This window comes from Spermophilus citellus, assembly GCF_964194105.1.
Source record: "Spermophilus citellus genome assembly, chromosome: 4".
NCBI lineage: Eukaryota > Metazoa > Chordata > Mammalia > Rodentia > Sciuridae > Spermophilus > Spermophilus citellus.
In genome coordinates this window covers 134,269,140-134,289,785 of record NC_138185.1, presented here as the reverse complement: position 1 = coordinate 134,289,785, position 20,646 = coordinate 134,269,140, and the positions used below count along the sequence as shown (strand labels likewise).

At 50.4% G+C, this 20,646-nt stretch overlaps 1 protein-coding gene across 1 annotated transcript; it reads right to left on the bottom strand.

Moving 5' to 3' along the window:
- Positions 1 to 1,794: 1,794 nt before the first annotated feature.
- Positions 1,795 to 20,047, bottom strand: DUOX2 (dual oxidase 2; the record flags this gene model as incomplete). Its single annotated transcript, XM_081293602.1, has 33 exons — positions 1,795 to 2,023; positions 2,284 to 2,412; positions 2,516 to 2,671; positions 2,992 to 3,150; positions 3,391 to 3,623; positions 4,717 to 4,870; positions 5,117 to 5,244; positions 5,783 to 5,832; positions 6,693 to 6,792; positions 6,973 to 7,203; positions 7,385 to 7,563; positions 8,045 to 8,128; positions 8,473 to 8,542; positions 9,082 to 9,269; positions 11,092 to 11,185; positions 11,270 to 11,495; positions 12,458 to 12,643; positions 12,943 to 13,145; positions 13,326 to 13,439; positions 13,662 to 13,799; positions 14,134 to 14,252; positions 14,449 to 14,624; positions 15,177 to 15,340; positions 15,869 to 15,971; positions 16,401 to 16,491; positions 16,932 to 17,028; positions 17,149 to 17,209; positions 17,617 to 17,783; positions 17,931 to 18,132; positions 18,270 to 18,457; positions 19,034 to 19,198; positions 19,635 to 19,724; positions 19,978 to 20,047. The coding sequence occupies 33 exons, from the start codon at positions 20,045 to 20,047 to the stop codon at positions 1,901 to 1,903; spliced, it is 4,638 nt and encodes a 1,545-aa protein (XP_081149728.1). The 3' UTR covers positions 1,795 to 1,900.
- Between the last annotated feature and the right edge of the window lie 599 nt (positions 20,048 to 20,646).

The window sequence follows — 20,646 nt, the reverse complement described above, 5'->3', positions numbered from 1 at the left end:
GGTGGCTCTCTGGGAATCAGCATGGTGTTATATAGTACATCCAGGTTGTGAATAGACACTTTGGGCTAATATCTAAAGCCTGGCTGGGAATGGAGCCAGGACTGAAGTCAGGCAGTCTAAGTGCTACCGGAGGCTATTCAAGATCATGGTGGCATGTCCCTCTGTCCAGCTAGATATGCACTTGACATTGCCTAGAGTCAGGGCAAAAGTTGACTGGAGATTCATTCATCGGTGATCACTTCCCCTAACATGGAAGGGAGAACGGGGCTGAGGACAGAGTGTTATAGATTATGGATTATATTAACATGACAGCCATGTTAGCACCATTCTCCAGTCTGGTAAGGACAAGTGAATTAGGATGGGACAGATAAATATTTTGAACAGTTTTTAGAAAGGCATGGGAGGACACTGATAGGTAAGATCTGGGAATAAAGTTTCTGGTGTATACTTGGTGAGGGGTAGGAAGGCTGGAGGCTGGGAGGCATGATGCTGTTCATAAATTGATAGACTAGTAATCATCATACATTGTAATTAATATATTCCTATACTTTTTCTCATCAATATAATTGTTTGGGACTATTGCTATCTGACTCCCCAATACCCTTCCAGACATTTGAATAAATGAAGAAAAAGGGAAATTAAGAGATTTTTCCATCTGAAACATTTACAGATAAAATTGGCGATAAAACCCTAGGTCTCTTGGGTCATGATCAGCTTTGTTAGAGAGATACTTTTAATATAGAGGGATAGGAACCAGAGACATCTGGCCTCTGAATAAATTCAATGAGGAAAAGAACCTGGTAGGTTTGTGGCGATGGCCTGATTTCAAATAATACTGTCTAGAGAACTCCATGACTCACCAATTCCACTCCTAGATATATCCCAAGAGAAATGAGTGCATCATTTTCAGCAAAAGATAAGTATAAGAAGATTCATAGCAGCTTTATTTATCATCACCCAAATACAGAAACAATTCAGGGTTTATCATCAGAAGAATGGATAAACAAACTGTGGTACATCTCTCTAATGGAATACTACCCAACAATAAAAAGGATCAAACTACTGATACAGCAGCATGAATGAATCACAAAGGCATCATGGTGAATGAAAGAGAACAGTCTTAAAAGAGTACATTCAGCATGACCCAAACAAAGTGACAGAAATCACATTATAATTAGAGTTATCTGGTCACCTAACTCTTCTGGAATTGGGAAATGATAGGAAGTCTTAGATATGTGGTAGAGAGGCTGGACTCCCTTAGTCCCAGAGCCCAGGAATCACTCCCATAGCTCAAAGGGGCCTGCCAAGGGGTCAGGGCAACCAGCATCACTGACATTGCAAACATCAGGGCTGATGAAGCATCTTTGTTCCCTGGTGTTCTAAAGGCTCCTGACCCTCTAGGAGTGAGAAACGTGGGGGAGGGGTTGCACTTTGGAGCTGGAGGGGAAAGGCCTACGCTGAGCTGAGGCAGTTGGGCTGTTCAAGCTCTCAAGCATCACAGCTTCTGAGTTGAGCTCTGGGAAAATTCTCACTCAGAGGTACACCCACCTTCTCTTCCCTCAAAATGGTTTGGCCAAGAAAATACCAAAGCAATAGAGAAATGGGATCTATCAGAGGTAAATGATTTTGTTTCTTTTCACCTCCATAGTTGTCACAAGCAGAGGCTGTCCCCTTCCAACTTTGCTTTCACATGCTGCCATGGCTTGAGCTGGAGGTGTGGGTGGGAGGCTTCTCTAACTTCTCAGAACAGAGGACAGATGGGGCGTTGAGGGGTGGGTTCTTCTAGCTCTCTGAGTAAGGCCTGGAGTGGATTCTGTGAGAGAAGTTGCCAGCAGGATTGGGAAACTGAGGTCCAGAGAGGGACAGCAGGATACTGGAAGCAGGAACCAGGGAGGTGGGCTTAGAAGTTCTCATAGTGGTGCATGAAGTGGGCTCGGTCCTGCCTGTTGACCAGCTGACAGGCCTTCTCTACATTCTTGGTCATGCCAGGAGGGCCACAGCTAAACACCCCAATCTTGCGCACCTGTTAGGCAATTAGAAAGAGAAGGAGAGGCCTGGAGCCTTGTGACGCTCACTCTTTGAGGAAGAAACTTCTCCAGCTTAGCCAGAATGACCTGAGTTCTACCCCAGGCCCTGAGGAGGAGGCTTGAGCTGTGGGGGAAGTCCTCCTCTAACACTTTACCCCATCCTGGGGTCCAGTGGAATTCTCTATTCAGGATAGAGCTGCAGGGTGCTTCAGGGCCAAGACAACCAGAGTCCCAGGGAAGGAGGGGTCAGACCAACCTGTGGGTGGACCTCTTGCAGGGAGTTGAAGAAGGGCTCAAAGGGGGGGCGGCCAAAGTGGGTGACAGAGCGCAGGCCCGTGAACAGACTCCGGTTCAGCACCTTCTGGAAGTGTCGCTCACAGATGTACTGGGGAGGGAGGGATGGAGGAAGGTCACAGCCAGGCACACCAGGGTCAACTCTTTGCCCAAATGGTGTCTCACCTGGCCTTCCTGGCTGGCCCTGACCTTACCAACATGGTGGTCCTGAGATCAAACTTCTCAGCCAGCTGGGTGATGTAGATGTGCACAGACACCAGGTCCTGGCAGTCATTCTCCTCTACCTCCCTGATGATGTCAGCCAGCCACTCGAACTGCCGCTGGGTCCGTGTCACCCAGATGAAGTAGATCTGGGGGCACAAGCTGGAACTCAGGACCTCAGCTCAGGATCCCTGCATCCCTGGGACCTTCACCTGAGAGGCTGGGAAGCCTCAGACTGCCCACATACAAGAAAGCTCTGATCCCAGCCAGGCTTCTGAGGATCTGCTGGGGACAGATCCTTCTGGCTATCCCCCTACCTTCCCTCAGTTGGCAGCTGGAAAACTGGGTATGAATGCTTTTAGACTTGCACCTAAAAGCCAGGGCCTTTCCCTCATGCTCTTCTGCTGAGACTCTGGAACACAATCAGGATGCCTGTTCCCCATTTGAAGAACGGGGGAGGGACGCTCACCTTTTTACAGAGCATTTGGTTGCCCAAGGCTGATTTAAAGATCAGGTCTTTGAGGATGGAGGCAAAGGGGGTGACCCCAATGCCCCCTCCTACTAGTACTGACACCTCAAATTTATGCCACTCCTGGTGGCCCTCTCCAAATGGTCCATCCAGGTACAGCTGTCAAGAGAAGAGGAAGATGAGATGAGCTGAGCCACTCTCCAGCTCTGAAGCCAGAAACAGACGGTGGAGGGAAGCAGAAGGAGGATTGGAACAGAGCACCCTAGTGTCTTCTGGGACACCCCATCCCCCTCCCAACCCAACCTTCAAGTGACTAGAGTACCTATTCTCAGGACAGGGAAGGCAAGCACCTTCCACTGATGGCAAAGGCCCCAAAGTGGGGTTCCCAGTGACGGGTACCTTTGGGTATCTGGCACAGCCTTGGCTTGTCAGAGGTGAGTAGATCTCCCTGAGGCGAGTAGTCCAGGGCCCCACAGCCCGAATGTGCAGGCTGAGTGTGTCCTCATGGGGCGCAGAGGTCAGCGTGAACGGGTGGTATTCATTGGTCCCCAGAGCCAGGCAAGCAATCCGCACCCACTGCCCTGACTTGTACTCAAAATCCTGGGGCCGCTCAAACTGCAAATGGGTCACTCCTGGAGGTCATGGGCAAGAAAAGGCATAGATGATAAGGCCTGCTCCTAGTACCTGAGGACTGACAGGTATCTGTTCTCTACATGCTCCTAGGCCCAAGGAGTGTTACATGGTCACATGATCTGGGCAAATGGGTTCTTGTGTCTGAGAGTAGGAAGGTTCCCTTTTCTGTTTTCTGAGTAACATAAGAGTTGGGCTTCTCTGCTCCCTTGTTCCAGCCCCTCTCTTCCTCTCATCACCCTGCAAAGGCCCAGGCCCTGAATTCTAGCTGGTGGAGTGGAGGGACCTTAGGCTCTCCAAGGACCATCTCGGTGTTTATCATACCTCCTCCATTTGAGGGTAACCACTGTGATGAGTCCTGTCTGCGTGCCTGCTACGTATCATTTATCTAATGTTTTTCTTTAAATTGACTTATTCTTCAATCCAATTTATCTTGACAAGAAACTTTATCACTAAGGTAAGGTGCTGAGTAGAAAACCACGTGTTTTATTACCAAATCTTAGCTGGGTACTATTTGTTGCCTGGCTACAACTGAGTCTCAGGTCTGAAAAATCTTTATTGAAAAAGGAAGCTAGCAAATACTGAAGCATATCAAAGGCACCACTTCCAGACTTGGTCCTAAAATAATCTTGATTGAAATGAGATTAATTTTCTTGCAGTATGAGTCCTGAAGGTTAGACACCCCGGGACACCTAATATCATCATCCACCACCCTCCACGGTAATATGAATCCTCACTTAGGCTAACCCTGACCCTCAATAACAGGCTGGCAATCAGGGCCATTTGACTGTCTCTGAAGGTGCTGTTCTAAGAGGACATATGGTTCCCTGCCCTGTACTTCTGTACCCAGGCCACACATGTGGGGGTTATTCTCATTCTCAAACCCCTCTGCTTCTCTTTCAGGCATCTTTTCACATAGTCACTTCTCATTGTCTGCAAGTCTCTTCTGGAGATAAGCACAGCCCCTTCTGAGGCTGCATTTCTATTAGGAAAGCTTCGGGAATCCCAAAGAGGGTATCAGAAGCGGTGATGGGGATCAGAAAGACTAGTGTGCTTCTCCTGTGTTGAGCAGCTGGAGTCAAGCCGGGCTGGTACCTGAAGGCAGCAGTTCCACCTTCACCACACTGATCTCCACCTTCTTCCGGCTCAGGCTCACCAGCTTGTCTCCCCCATAGATAATTGCTGGGACCAGGAAGTAGATGTGGAAACTGGGCAGCTGGATCAGAGCGTAGCTGCCATGGATGATGAGCTGCAGACAGGGCCAGTTAGTATACCTCAAGCCTAGTCAGGTCCCCACCCTGCACCCTGCCTCTTGCCTGGTTACTTCCCTCCCAGGCACCAGGGTAGGTGGGGCTGCAAATACTTGAGTCTGGGTTTAAGATCTCAGGGTCTCAGTCTGAGATCTTGGATCTAATCTCCCAGCTCCGTCCTTTACTGCCACTCCCATCCTGAGTACTCTCCTCCATGCCTGTTGCTGCCCAGAGAAGTCCCTCACCAGGGCATAAAGCAGGACATAAAGATGGTGGGTCAGCCAGAAGCCCTGGAAGCTGCGGTGGCGGAAGTGGTGAGCAGCGAAGACATACATGATGGCCAGGATCAGGAGCAGGAGGACTCCTGTCATACCTGAGAGCAAGAAGACAGGTGTTAGGGTCCGTAAACAAGTCAAGATGGCGCCTGGCACTTTGCTAGGAGGAGTGGTTTGTGAAGTAATGCAGTGAGCCATTAAGATGATGGAGATTCCTTGATGAGTGACTGCTGTGTCTAGATTATGTCAATTGGGTTAAGCTGTGTATTCAGTTATGTATATATACCCCTACTGTCTTACAATAAACGGCTCCCACTCTCCCACTCCTGCTGTATCAGTCTTCACAAGTTGCTCGTCCTCCCCCCACCCCCGCCCCTGGTTATTTTGCTGTAGCCAGACTGCTGCAGACAGGTTCAGACTGGGCTGAAAATAGACACAGAATATTCCCCATTCTGCCCTCCTTCCTCTCTCATCCTTAGAATGGCCTGCCTGGAGAGGCTAGAGCTGAGGCTTGTGCAGCAGGCTAGAAAATGAACCAGTGGCCAGTAAAGACCCATGTGTATTTAAGGAAATGGAGGCAAAAGTAGAAGCCCTCAGACAGAATCCCCAGATCCCATATAGAGCCCCAGTATCTACCTGGAACTGTCTCAAAGAACCACCAGTAGTACTTCTGAGGAAGCTTAGACCTGTGGGGCAAAGACACATTGAGCCTCTGAGATACACTGAGGCAGGAGGGGCTCCACCGCTGTCATACACAGTCTAACTGTTCCTGCTGTCCCTGACTGCTGAGGTTACTAGGCCTCCACCTAGATGACAATTAGTATACCTCAAGCGATTCTTCCAAGGAACATGGCACCCAGCCTCCCCCAGTTCTACCCTTTGCACGCTCAGCAAATTTTCCTCCCATGTTATCCTAAGTTCTCTTACTGCAGTTGACTCTTGCTTCCTTGAGTGCTGGGTTCATTATTTTGTATCCATAAAGACAGAGATTTATGGGTTTTTAAAAAATTTTTTTAGTTGACAGTGGATTTTTTACTTTATTTCTTTATTTATATGTGGTGGTAAGGATCGAACCCAGGGCCTCACACATGCCAGGCAAGCGCTCTACCACTGAGCCACAACCCCAGCCCCTAGATTTATGTTTTGTTCACCACTCTATCCCTAGGTTTACAGCTATACCAGGCCCACAGTAAATTCTCAGTAAGTATGTGTAGAATGATTCCATGTATCTTAACAACCCTAATCTTTGGCACCTGGCTGGATACCCAGGACATGGTCCATAAATGTTTGCCCAATGAATAGACAGTAAGCGGAAATGGCAAGCTGTGTGTCAAGTACATGCACAAAGAGTATCCAATCATCTTCTAAACATCTTTCCTGGCCAATCATAGCTTCCTTAAGGCAAGGAGATCACCTTTCAGTTTCACTCAGTGGGATAACTTTGCACCTTCACTCAGTGAGAAGCTGAGGGTCTTTGGCTATCTCTTTTCTATTACACCTTCCAGCCCACCCAGGAGACCCAGAGAGCACCTTCCCCAGAACTGACCCATCATTCACAAAGACGTTGGGGAATACACAGGCCATCAGGCTGAGAGGGCTGATTGAGAAGATGTAGATATTGACCGCGTGGCCAGCACTGTGCAAAACTGAAAAAGACAATATCAGAGAGAGATGCCAGCCAGGGCTGACTCTACCTCTAGTCCAGAGTGGGAGAGACAGCACCAGAGGAGACAGGGAGGTATAAAGAGCTCCAGCCTTCTCACTGTTTCCCCCAAAACTAGACCTATGGGGCTGAAGCAAAGGGGAGAAGGCCAGGAGCCACATACTGGCCAGGATAACAGCACCCATGGCAATCCAACGATGGAAGTCCACAGCAGCATCAAAGGGGATGTATCGATTGAGGAAGGTCTCTCGCAGGAAGGTGATTAGGTTGCGACACATAGTTAGCAGGATGTAGGAGTACATGAAGGAGATGCTGGCTGCTGTTCCTCGTGACAGGATGATGCCCACATAGGTGGTCTCTTCAATGTCCGTGGGTGGTGAGGCAAAGGCATAGTCTGGGGCCAGAGATGGGTAGATCAGCATGGCCCAAGATGCATGGTCATGAGCCTGAGTCAGAACACCTGGCCTCTTCCATCCAGGCACTGAGGACCAGGAAGAGCAACCAGAGGGCTTTCCATTCCTCCCTGAGGGACAGGGCCTGCTCCCTGCCCACTGCCCACAGCCTGAAGCTCTTACAGTAGGCACGCTCTGCAAACAGGCCCACACAGATGGCTGAGAAGACTGCGATGCACACAATATGGCGCCGATAGTTCTCCACAAAGCGCTTGAACTGCTGCAGCTTCTGGGCCAGGAGGCCTCGTGGCATCTTCTCCTGTAGTGCCTCTGTGTACAGCCGGGGAGAGGACCCCATCACCCTGTACCGGTGGGAGGCAGGGTGCTGGTGAGAGAGGAGTACCCTGGCCTTCCCTCAGTGTCTATGAGAACCAAGGTCAGGATGGACAAAGGAAGAAAGGCAGCCTCCCACTCCCCCAACTCTACTTCCATCTTCACTTGCTCTATCCATCCCCTCTTCCGTTTCTCCATAACTCTGCCTCTTATTCCTTCTCCTCTTTCTTCTGTCCTTCCCCTGTCCTGCTCCCTGTACAGGCCCACCACCATGCCCAAGGAGTCAGGAGTCAGGTGACCCCTTACTACCATCTTGGTGTTGCTTCTGAGCCAGGGCCCTTGCCTGAAGAACGGGTATAGAGGTTGACACTCTAGCCCCAGTCATCTAGTGGGACAAGTGGAATGAGCCTCAGAATGATCCCTTTTAGTCAAGGAGGTGTGGGCAGGACCCAGAGTCCCTGAGACTTCTCTTCATGTCTCTTTGGCCCCAGAGATCCGGAAAACACTCACTTTTTGCCAAACCTCTTCTTTATCCCAGAGCCTCCCAACTCTGGAGCTTCTGAAGCAGGGAGTCCCGGTTCCTGGGAGCAGGAGCTGAAAAAAGAAAATGGAGCCTGTGTCTTAATACCCAGGAGAAGAAACTGTCGGTTCAAAGCTTGGGGCAGAGGCAAACCAGGGAGCGAGGGGAGAATGACTATAGTCTTCTCATCTGTTCTGTAGGATGACTCCAGCCTGGAGTGGCAGGAAGAGAGACAAAGTCCTGAGCAGTATGGGGTGTGGCAGGCAGCTGTAATTTGGGCTGAAACTGACCATGGTGATAAGAACTACTTTCAGAGGGCAAATATCTGACCCTGGGGATTGATTGGCCAGCCCTACTTCCTTCATTCTCTGCAGGAGACCTCGTTAAGGAGACCTCCCTGTTCCTTATTCCTGTTTACCATTTCCTAGGATTCCGAGTGATGAATGAGACTCGACAGTTGATGTTTTGTTTAAAGACATCTCCAACACCTGGAAAGGAGAACAGAGGCTGGACTGGGTTTCCCATGAGGGCAGTGGGGTGATGGAGGGTAGAAGACTGACCTCTCCTCCCATCCCTCTGCAAAGGCTACCAAGGCACTTACTGGTGACTTAGTCATATCTGACCCTGCTCTGCTCTCTTTCCACATAAAGCACCCGAAGTACATTGGGAAGACAATGTGGCAACTTTGTGCTATCAGAAAAAGAGGGAGCCTCTGGGCGGATGCAATCCTGCATGTCCTTTGTGTAAAAAAAAAAAAATAGTGCTTTCTTCACTGGCCAGATACACCCCAGGTCAATGCCTGTGGCTTTAGCAGTATGTTGCCAGATTTCAGTTGCCCCTTGACCTCAGTAAGCATCTTCATGCAATAATACAACTTGTATATCCATATATGATGCCCTGAATACATGTGCCTGGCTCAGAAGGCACCAAGGACTCAGAAGAATAAGACCTAGGCACTGTCCACCATGAGTTTTATTTTGAAGACTGCCATTTCCCAAATCCAACAATTCCTTACACACTCACATACCTCCACCTCCACCTTTGACACAGAGCTGTGTGAAGCGAAGCTCATTGTCATGGTCCCGAAGCAGGAAGTGAAAGTCTTCCCATGTTAACTCTTCCTTGTCCTGGAAGCCAGACTCTCGAAACATGGACTCCACCACCTCAGCCAGCTGTGCCTTGGACAGGCAGTTGTTGGAGATCTCAATGAAGGACCTGTGGAGGACCAGAGACAGAGGTCAGTCCAATGAGGTCAGACTTGGACAGGTGCAGGGTGAGGCAGCTCAAGATTACCTAAGGTGTACTACAAGTGACCTGGGAAATGGCCCTGAGAAGATGCTCATCTGGCCTGAAGTTGACACTAATGTGGTTAGGGTGTTCAAAATACAGAACAGAATTGAAAGTGACCTTGACTAGTAAGAAAAAGCAGCCTTTGAACCAGAGGGCATCTACCACTGGGAATGAATATCCACTTGGTGCATGGACATATCCATTGTGTGCCACAGCCCTGTCTCATGATGGGCTTTCTGCCACTTCCCATAGCTACCCCTGGGCTCCCACTTTGACATTCCAGTGAAGGCACCAGACAGTAGGGTGGGGAGATATAGCTGTGATGGCTACTGCTTCCTAGGGCAATACTCTAGGGCACAGGCAGGTGTGTCTCCACACCTAATCTGACAGCACCCAAGTGGTAGCTACAGTGGCCAAACTCTTTCCTTAGGTTGTGCTTTGGGACAAAAACCAACCAGGCGAGAATGTGCAAATCCACCAGAAAAAGACCTGGGCCACATGGCAAGAACTGCCATCACATTAAAAAGCATCATCTCACTGAGGCTCAGCAAGAACCATACTGAGTTACAGGGCAGGAAAGTGGGAACTCAGCCCTCGGTGATCAGGGCCTTCTCCTGCATTCCTAGGAGCTGTGTGAAGCACCGAGGGCTGGGCTGGCAATGACACACAAGGGAGGTACAGACTGAAATTAGCTTTGAGAAGCCTACATCTAGTTGGGGTATCTGGAATTTGGCAGGTAAGGGGCATGCTTAAAGAAAGAAAAGAGTGAAAGAGAATAGAATTGTTACAAGATCTGCCAGGCACAGTGGCACATGCCTGTAATCCCAGCGGCTCGAGAAGCTGAGGCAAGAGGATTGTGAGTTCAAAGCCAGCCTCAGTAATGGCGAGGCACTAACAACTCAGTGAGACCCTGTCTCTAAAGAAAATAAAATACAAACTAGGACTGACAATGTGGCTTAGTGGTCGAGTGCCCCTGTGTTCAATCCCCAGAAACCACCCCCCTGCAAAAACAAAACGAGAATTATTACAAGAATCTAGGCTGCTGTATTTATACTATTTATTCATTTGCTCATTTCACTTTGTCTTATTTAGTTAACCATGTGTGGAATGCTTGCTATGTGTCAATCTCTGTGTGGAGGAAGCCTATTCAACAAGGAACACAGAGAGATGTGTCTCACCCTATGGCAAGGTATTATCTTCAGAAATGAGAAGTCGATGATACTCAAAGCTGGTCTTTATCAACACACCAAAACCAGAAATGGCTTAAGAAACAGAAAGAAAGAAGGGTTCGAATATAGAGGAACTTTCCATGTTTCTTTTCCTATTGTGGTGATTGATATTAGAAGAGTGACCAAGGTCATCCATGCATTATTTCGTTGTGTAAAGCAGTTTGGGGTATGTAGTAAAAGAGTTTACAGAGACCCAAAGGCATCTAAAGGGATTAAATAGGCTTCTGTTGTTGTTCATATTGGTATTAGTTGTTTTTTTTTTTTTTTGGCTTGTTTATTTGCATGTCTTTTAAAAGTAGGGAGACTTTCCTGGCTGCTATTGACAGTGCAGGTATAGACCCTGCTTGAGGCAGGTAAACCTTTGAAGCTAGGTGTTCTAAGAATCTAGCATGCAGTGTCCAGGTCACCTGTCAACATAGATGGCCAACTAGCTGCCTCTCCTGCCCTCCTCTGACCTGACCTGTTTTTCTGTTTAAAATGTCCAGGACGTCTCAGGATTAGAAGGGCCCACCTCGTACCGCATCATGGTGAAGAATTCATCCTTGGAGAGGAAGCCATTCCCATCCAGATCATACATGGTGAACATCAGGCGGGACTTATCTTCCGGGGAACCTGGGGGAGATAGGGAGATGCAGACCACCTCCCCAGGTAGAGACCTTCGATAACTCAGATGGCCTGCTGTCCCTGGCCTCCTACCTTTCATGAAGACCACCAGGATGTCCAGGAACTCCCGAAAGGACAGGTAGCCATTACCATCCTTGTCAGCCAGAGAGAACATGGACTCCACAAACATGTCCTGGGGCTTGAGGCCCAGCGACTCGGCAAACTCAGCCCTGCTCAGCTCACAGGTCAGAGCCTGCCGCACCTTCTGGGATGAGTCCAGAGGCAGGGTCCCTGCATCTGCCTGGTTGATGTCCAGCACCTGCACTTGGGCAATAGCAGAGGAAGGGAGAGAAGGGCATAAGGCCTGGGCTGGAAGCAGTTCAGTGACTGTTCACATTTCCCCAGGGTTCATTTCAGAAAGGCTGAGCCTAGATGCTTAGATATATTGACTTGAGCCTCTGCTCCCCTATGGTGGGGGTGAGGACTGAATCTCTAGCATCCTGCCCACTTCTCCCTGGAATCAAGCACCATATGATGGGGGTGATGACGACAGAAGGAAAGTGGAGAGCAGGGGTGAGTGGCAAAGTTGGGAAATGGAAACTGAAAGAGCCTATGCTGGGGACAGATGTTAATCACAGACAGGGTGAACAGGCAGGAAGAGACTGGGGCTATGCTTTCATGCCAGTTCAGATAGGGCTACCATGTACTTATGATTTTGTCTCTGCCCATGTGCAAAGAGTTTTAAAGTTACATGTAACTTCCATTTTTTTAAACGCCTATAACTTACCAAGCACATCAGCTAAGCACTACATATAGAACAGTGTTTTCCAAACTTGAGCTAGCCCAGGATCAGGAGAGCTTATTAAAACACAGACTGCTGGGTCCCACCCCCAGAGTGCTTCCTTCAGTTTCTTTGGAGAGGGGCCTGAGAATTTTCATTTCTAACAAGTTCCCAGGTGAGGTTGATGCTGCTGGTCCAGGGGCCAACCTCTGAGAGCATGCCATGTAAACTATTTCACTGGATCCTTACAATACCACCAGAGTGGGATGGATACAATTTTAATCACTGTCTCAAAGGTGAAGAAGTGGAGATACAGACCTAAAATAATGTAACTTGTCTATGATCATGTAGCTTGTAAGCAGCTCAGCTGAGATCCAAACAAGGATGTCTGTCTCCAGCCCAAAGAGTGGAAACTAGTCTACTCAAGTGGGGTCCTATCCAGCCTAGGTTGGCCCCATCCCCTAGTCTGGGCCCATCTCCAAAGGCACAAGGCATGGCACCTGAGCAAAAAGTTGTCTGAAGAAGATCTCCAGGATACGCCCACGCTGCTGCTTGGTCACAGCCTTCCTGAACAGCTCACTCTCTCCCATCTCAGCCACGTGGAGGTCCAGAGCCCAGAACATACAGTGGCCCTGCAGTTGCTGCACAAAGACACTCCGCTCCTCTTCACTGGTAAATAGCAGCACCTGGGTGAAAGAAAGACCCTGCCACACTTGGGAGTTCAAGCTTCCTGTCCAGCCTCTCCTTGAAGGACACCGGGTTGAAGGAAAGAGAGAAAAGCTCTTCCCGGTCTATCTGGGCTGAACCAAGTGAATGGCCTAAGGGGTCAAGTTGAGTCTGGGGCCTCTGAAAGGAGTCCCTGTTCCCAGCATAGCCCTTTACAGGTGATCTCTGTAGTTGAGGATGAGGTGGCCTGAGAGGACTTGCTTATGAGAGGAGAGATGTGTAAAAGCAGCCCAGGTCAGGGAGGCAGGACAAGCTGTACCAGGTCATACTCCTTGGGGATCTTGAGCAGCAGAGTGCGGCACCCACGGTTGCTGGACAGGATGAGGTTGACCTGCTGCAAGGGCTGCAGCTGGATGGTGCGGAGCACAGTGAGATGTCTGTCAAGAACCTGTAGGAACCTGTCTGGAAGCAGCTGGATGGTGATGGGACAGCTCTTCTCCTTGGGGCCTGGCCACTCCATTGCTAGAGAAGGGATGATTTGGCAGTAATTAAGCAGACATCCTTAGGCCTATACTGCTCTACAGATCTAAGCAGATACCCTAAAGCCTGGTTTTTGCCCCACTTTGTAACTTGTAACTTTGTAACTTTGTCTCGGGCCTCCCATTCTCCCATCTTCCTTTATTTCCCTCAGCCTCATCTCACCTGTCACTCCATCTTTGACTGCTTCCATCTCCACACTCCCTTTGCCTTTCTTTTGTAGTTTCTTGCGCTCTTGGTTCCGCAAATGAGCCACCATCCCAGAGATAACCAAACTCACTGACAGGAATCAGAAGGGGTCAATGGGGAGGAGAACCCTTCAACCACAGCTTCAGTGGGTAAAGAGGCTGCTGCCCCTACTTTCCCAAGAGCCCTTGAGCGTGGCCTCAAACTGTGCCCAGGAGCTAGCCCCGTAGGCCAACAGGTAATGAGGGGATGGGCCAGTCTGTGGGGAAGAGGGGGGCCAGATGAAGAGAAATAGGGAGGGGGCAAAAAGCTCACCTAATGGAAAGCAGCAGAGAGCCACAATGATGAGACCATAACCAGGACCACTGCCCTTAAAGTAGTCAAGCACGGTAAGGGGTACACAGCGGGGCAGGCCCTTGGTTGTGAGCTGCTGGGGCTGCGGGCAAGGTGAGCCTGGGGAAGAGAGCATGAAGACCTCAAAGTCCAAGGGTCATCCTCCTTGGGCAGGCCTCCTTCTCCTCTTGGAAAGGACCCAGGTGTCCTCCACCCTCCCCAAGCCCACTTCTTTAAAACTTGTTTCCCTCTGAAAGATCCCTTCCACATCCCATTTCTCTGCATCCATATAGCTTGACTGCAGGGTGCAGTCCTCCTAGCAGTCCTGTCTACTCTGTGGGGTCCAGCCTAATATAGACCTCTCAGTCCAACCCTGGACTGCACCCAGTGATTCTCCCCCACCATCTGGATCCTTCTCTGGCTACTTTCACTTGTGTTCTCCAGGGCCACTGACCATTATGCCAGACAAAGACATTGGGCTGTAGGACACTGGGGTCCACGTTGGTGACGGCTACCAGCACATCCCTCAGAGTGGTGTTTCTGATGTCTGCAATCTCTTCCTTGGTGAACAACCTGAGTTGGGGAAAGAAGGAGTTGGCTGGGAAGGGAATGCAGGCCTCCAGCAACCCAGGCTCAAGGACCCAGATGAGAAAAGAAACCCGAAGGGAATGGGAATGGTGTGGTAGGCCAACTGGGAATCAAGGTCCTATGGGGACATTCTAAGGCCAGGCCAACATGGAGTAGGAGGTGGGCCCCGGGCAGGCCTTACCCATTCCTAGTGTTCTCAAACCAATAGCGGTCGCCATCCCGTAGCCGCACGAACTGGCTGAGAACGATGTTACTGAACAGAGGTCCAGGGTCCCCATAACTCTCTAGGAGCCCACCCAGGAGTAGCTCTAGCCGAGACAGGTCCTGGTTGTATAGGGCAGCTGTGGCCTGCAACACCTGGAAATAACGTGTGTGTATGTATGTGTGTGTGTGCTACATTGGAAAGGGTAACCACTCTTGCCCCATCCCTCAGACACGGAACCCCAGAAGCTGCCTGCTACTCTGGCCTGGAAAGAGGTTCCTGTTCCTAGGCAGCCCCCATCAGGTGGTCACAGTCTGGTGGGAGGACCAATGTGTCCCTAGCCATGGTAAGACCCTTGTCAGGAACTTGAGGACCATACCATTATTACTCAGACTCCTGGCCACTATAATTAGCAGTTTCATGGCCACCAACCTAATGAGGTAGGACCCTGAAGAAAAAGGACAATAGTACCCCACGGAGGGGCCATTCTTCCCCAGTGGTACAGGGTAGTAGCAAGGACCATATTCTGGAGTCAAATGGCTGAATTTAAATCATGCCTCTAGAACTCACCATTATAATGGGAACATTGATAGTATCAACATTAAAATATTCTTATGTGGATTAAATGAATAGCTTATGTAAAGAATTTGGAACAGTATTGCCACAGGAAAGCTTTAGTTGCTATTATTATTATTACTACTCCTGACCTTAGGGTCTACATAGGGATTGAGGCCACTCCAATTCTTTGGGGCCTCCAATCCCAAGGCCAACAGGGCCTGAGTATAGCTGGGTAGCCCCATGTCTCGGCCACGTTGGATGCTGCTGGCCACATAATCTGTGCGGGAGAATTTGCCAGGGCCAGGCCAATAATCTGAGGAGAGATAAGACCACACACTCAGTTCTCCCAGTCCTTCTTTCCCCTGCAGCCTACATCTGGCTGTTGAACCCTCTCCCCAACCCCAGGCTCCAGCAGTCTCCTATATGAAGTCAATATAATACTAATCTTGACTTGATGTGGGGCCAATGTCACCATGTGTGATCAAGGCAGTTTCTCTGGTAAAAGCCTTCCTCTAAGACTCAAGATGGTTCTAGACACGAAGTGGAAAATTCCCTGCCCTATGCCTCCCTAACTTCAAGACAGGGCTGGATTAAAACCGTTAGAGACCTAACTAAACACCAAAAGATTGTGGTACCATCCCTGCCCCCATACTCAGATATAGTTAACTTAAAATAAAAGCAACCCAAAACTAAGAAAAATGCTCAACGTTTATTTTCTTCTAATGACTATTTGAAGTCTGCATGTGTATCTATGTTTCTGCCCTATGGCTACTATAGATCTACCTGTTGATCCCCAGTCTCCCTGGCCTCTAGCCCCCATCCCTTCTGGATCTGAGCTTACCCCTTAGGTCTTCAATTACTATCCTGTCCTCCAGTTCTGAAATCTGGGACGCCATTCCTAGCAGCAGCTGATTCACCTCCTGGACGCTGTTCAGATTGGGATTCTGGAAGTAAATAATACACTCAAGATAGGCTACAGAGCCCCTCCCAAAGCCTTCACCCTGTACACTGCAGCACTCTAAAGACCCTTGGTCAGTTGCAGTCAGAGTGTCTGTCTGTCTGTCTCTCTCTCTCCCCCTCTCTCCCTTCCTCCCTCTTTGAGATAGGGTCTTAATATGTTGCCCAGGATGGCCTTGAACTCCTGGACTCAAGGTGATCCTCCTGCCTCAGCCTCCAGTAGCTGGGATTACAGGTATATATGCCACTGTGCTCAGTACTCCCAGATTCTCTTGAGCAATTGCCCCAAAATAATTTTTCTCTGCCCTTCATCTTCCACCAACCTGAAGCAGCAACACTCAAAAACTGAAATTGTTTTTTCTAAATGTGTGAAGAATGTCTACCACCCACCATACCCTCCCTAACCCCAAGCTGACCTCACGAGTCCAATAGCTGTTGCAGACCCTGAGAGCTGGAGAACTGCCAAAACCATTGTTTACGACCTTTCGGAAATGACAACTGGAATTTCTGAAATGGGGAATCAAGAGCAAGTTAAGGAAATTCAGGTCAGAAGCTAAGATGAGGTTGAATCAGGTGAGTGGACTCAGTGGGGGTTGGCCAGTATTGAAGGATGTCCCATTAACTTCATTGAGCATAGCAAGGATTTGGCAATATATCTTTACTGAAGACAGAATGAGCTCTGTCTGCCCAGGGCCGGGAGGAAGGAGGGTGACCCAACTGTTGGACAAATCCTACACTCAGCAGCCTAAATTCTGTCATTAGGAAAGCTGGGGAGATTTCCCTAAGACCAAACCTCCCACCACAGGGTCATATGTCAGGCTCCCAAATTCTGCTTCTCTTCCTTAGTGAAAAGTGGAGGTGTGTGAAAGGCCCCAGGCCCAGAAGGCTGCTCATTTAGCACCTCTTCCCAGGGAATTGTGCTGCTCCCAATGCCAATGCTCCCTCACCTCATGTAGACACCAGGGGGCACCATGGTGGAGAAGAACTGTTCAGAGGCCACAACGAACTCCGGGGAGATGCTGGGGTCCGTGAAAGGACGGTATCCTGAAGGAAACCGGTCACAAAGGAGATAGGATCCTTACCCCTCATCCTCCAATCACATACCTGTACCTATTTTCTTTTCCCCACCATTCTTCAGCCCAGGTATTCCCCCAATTCCTTCACCTGCATACTCCGGGGGCGTTTGCTGCAGGAAACTGGGCAGCCACTCATACAGAGCGATGTTCTGAGAGAGGAGAGAGGAGAGAGGAGAGGTGCATTTTGGATCTGGTGGGGCCACCAGAGAGCTGAGCCCAAGGAAGACAGGTGCAGAGCTGAAGACTCAGCAGGGGCAGTCCCTGGAGAGGCAAGGCAAACAGGAGAAGTACCTGGCCTGTGCCCCACAAGGAACGAGAAATGGGGGTGGGGGAGTCGGTACAAATAATCACAAGCAAAATCTCTCCTGTAAGTAGCACTGGGCCGCCTTATCATTGATAGGGGCTTTCACTAGACATTAGCTCCCTAGGAAGAGGAGCCTCCAGGAAAGCAGCATTTCTGGGTGAGGGTGGTCGCAGGATGAAAAACTGTGCCAGGAAGCAGAATCTCCAGTGGACTTTCACGTGGGTGGGCAGCAGAATGAGCGGTTGTGCTGACCTGGTAGGTGGCGATGACCTTCTTGCGTGCGTGCTGGAACAGCTCCTCGTCCCCCCAGTGTGGGTGCTCCTGGGCCAGCCTCTGCGCGCACAAATTGTGGTAGCGGAACCAGAGCAGGCCCAACGCCTGCAGGAAGGGCTCCCGGTTTCCTCGCTGGGCTCCGAAGGCTGCATAGACATGGGGGTGCACACCAGGAGACAAGACGCTAAGTGACCTCAGGGAGCCGAAACTCACAAACCCCGGCCTGGCTCCCACCAACCGCGGGCGCCCTGACAGCTCCACCTAGCACCCTTGCTCGGCCCCCGCAACCTCACCATACAGTCCCTGATGTCCCCGCTGCCCCGTAGCGGGGTCGGGCGCGGTCCACATGAGCAGCGGGTCCTGCGAGTCCCGAGGGAAGGCGGGGTCGGGCCCCGACGCCAGCTGTCCTCCAGAGAAGCTCCTCAGAGCATCGCTCCAGGAGTGAGAGGAGCCATAGATGGCGCTGCCGTCCAGCCAGCCGGTCACCTGGTTGGTCTGCGGGGGCACGGGGCGGGCGAGCAGGGGTCAGGGAGCAGAGATGGGCAAGGAAAGACGTGAGGGTGACGGAATGGAATGGGAGCCTTCCCCTGCCCTAGATCCAGCCCTTCAGCTGGCAGCCTGGCTGGCCTCACCAGGTCCCGGGGATTGCTGGGGCTACGCCCGGTCTCCGGGTCCCAGCGGCTCCTCTGGAAGGGTAGCACCACGTTCCCCCGCTGGTCTGGGTCGAACACGGGGTCTCCCGGCGGGATGTGGATATTGAGGAATTCAGCGGGACAGCCGGGCATTTCCACACTCACCAGGTCTGACAGCACGTGGTAACCTGGGAGCGTGGGGCCAAACAAGTGAGTTAAACTGTACTCTCCCGCCCTACCCACGACCAGGGAGTCCTCCAAGTGTTCTCAGGAGCTAAAAGAACTAAGTCACAAGTCGGAAAGCAAGCTCTGCCGTCAGTTTTGAAGCTTAGCCCTAGGGAGTCTCAATTTTCTAATATGTCAACTGAAAATACAGTATCCTTTCCCAATGTTTTTGCGTGAACCAAATGATATGATTAATATAAGTGATTTCCCAAGTCAGTCCCCACCCTCTAAGTGGCAAAGTAGTTATCATCACCTGGGGAGGAAAGCGGTAGTGAAGGACTCAGTTCTTAGAGCTATAATGGGGTCCAGTGGTGCTAATGTGTTTAGGGTAGGATTAAAAGAAGGATCAGGGAAACAAGTATCCCTGTATTGTCACCCCCAAATCTTCCAAGATGAAGGCAGACTCAAATGCTGCGGGTAGGGTAAGGTGGGAGACAAAGTAGGAATCTCGGGTCTCCTTCCGACTTGTACTGGGGACCTTCTCCCCAGGCAGAGTTCCTGGTTAACCCCAGCGGGTTTTTGTTGTTGTTTGCACTTACCAAAGAATACCCCCAGCACTGTGCGGTTGCGGAGCGACGCCAGGCCGGCTCTGCCCTGTGTTGCTGAGTTGCTTAGCCTGCGCGGGTTGGGCAACAGCGGCTCCTCCAGAGCCTGATACACCCCGTCAGCGTAATTAGCTGGTACTAGACGCTGCAGCCTAGACCCTGCAAAACGCAGGGAACCAGGCTCTGTCAAAACATCAGACCCCCTTCTACTCCAACCATTTCTTCTTTCTTTCTTTCTTTCTTTCTTTCTTTCTTTCTTTCTTTCTTTCTTTCTTTCTTTCTTTCTTTCTTTCTTTCTTTCTTTTCTTTTCTTTCTTTTCTTTCTTTCCTTCCTTCCTTCCTTCCTTCCTTCCTTCCTTCCTTCCTTCCTTCCTTCCTTCCTTCCTTCCTTCCTTTCTCTCTTTCTCTCTTTCTTTTTTCTACCTTTCGCCTCCCTCAAACTTCCACCTGTACTGATAGGATCCCATCTCCCCTGGGTCTCCTGATCCCAGCAGTGCATAAGTGTGGCGCTTGTCCCGCTTCCAACACTGCACTGCTTTTTCTCACAGGGGCTGCTGCGCCCCTGCGCTCCACCCACCTGGGCCCCAGGACTTACCAGCAGCACCACGCTGGTGGTGCCTCAGATTGTTGAACCAACCATCAAAGCGCTGCACTTCCCAGGGCAGTGAGGGTGCGTCCTGGCCGCCTGTGGGCACAGAGAGTGTTCTCAGCACTAGCTTTCCAGTGACCTCTCCAGGACCCGACTGGCTTGGCCACGTCGCCAAGCTCCTCAACGGGATTCAAGGGGCGAAACTTGCGATGTCCTGGGTATCCCATCCAGCTGGCCTGGATAGAGATCTGACTCCATCTTCCAGCTACTGGAAGCTGCTTTGCCTGCACTTCTTCCTTCTCACACCCCCCTGGGTAACACCTCGCAGCTAGAGAAACCCGATACTTACTGGCTGGATCCAGGAGTCCCGTCAGCAGAGCTCCCAGGAGCACTAGTGCCTCTGGACTTGCACGGAGCATACTGACCTTGCAGTCTGGGAACGGGAAGTGGTATGTGAGGGACATTCACTCTCCTACAGCAGATACTGTAGGAGTTCCAGCAGTTTCCACTTCTGGAGCAAAACTTCTAGAAGCATCAAGGAGGACCCTCATTCTTTACAGAATAACTTGCAACTATGAAGGCACTGAAGCTGTTCTTCACTTTTCACCCCATCGAAGAGCTAACCTCGACCTCGGAAACCATCCAGGTGTGAGTCCTCTGGGACACATTAGTTACAGGCAGAACAACCCAACCTTCCAGAGAGCCCTGACTCAAAGACTGGAATCCCCTACCCCCAATCTCCCCATACTGCTTCTCCAGAGGTGATAGGGAAGGTAAAGAGGCTGATGAGCTGGGAGCCCAGGAACAATAGCCCACCCATTCCCTCCGCAATGAAGGATGAGAGCTAGAAGGGGTCCAACCTCTTAGTTTAGGGCCCCCGTCGGGTGCAGACGTTTTATTTCTTCTTGGAATCTATAGTTCTCTACTCTGTTTCCTGTCTTCAGTCCGTTACTCCAGCGCTCCGGATCTTCAGCCTTCCCCGCGGCACGCTCTTCGCCCTTCTTCAGAGTCCTCAGTC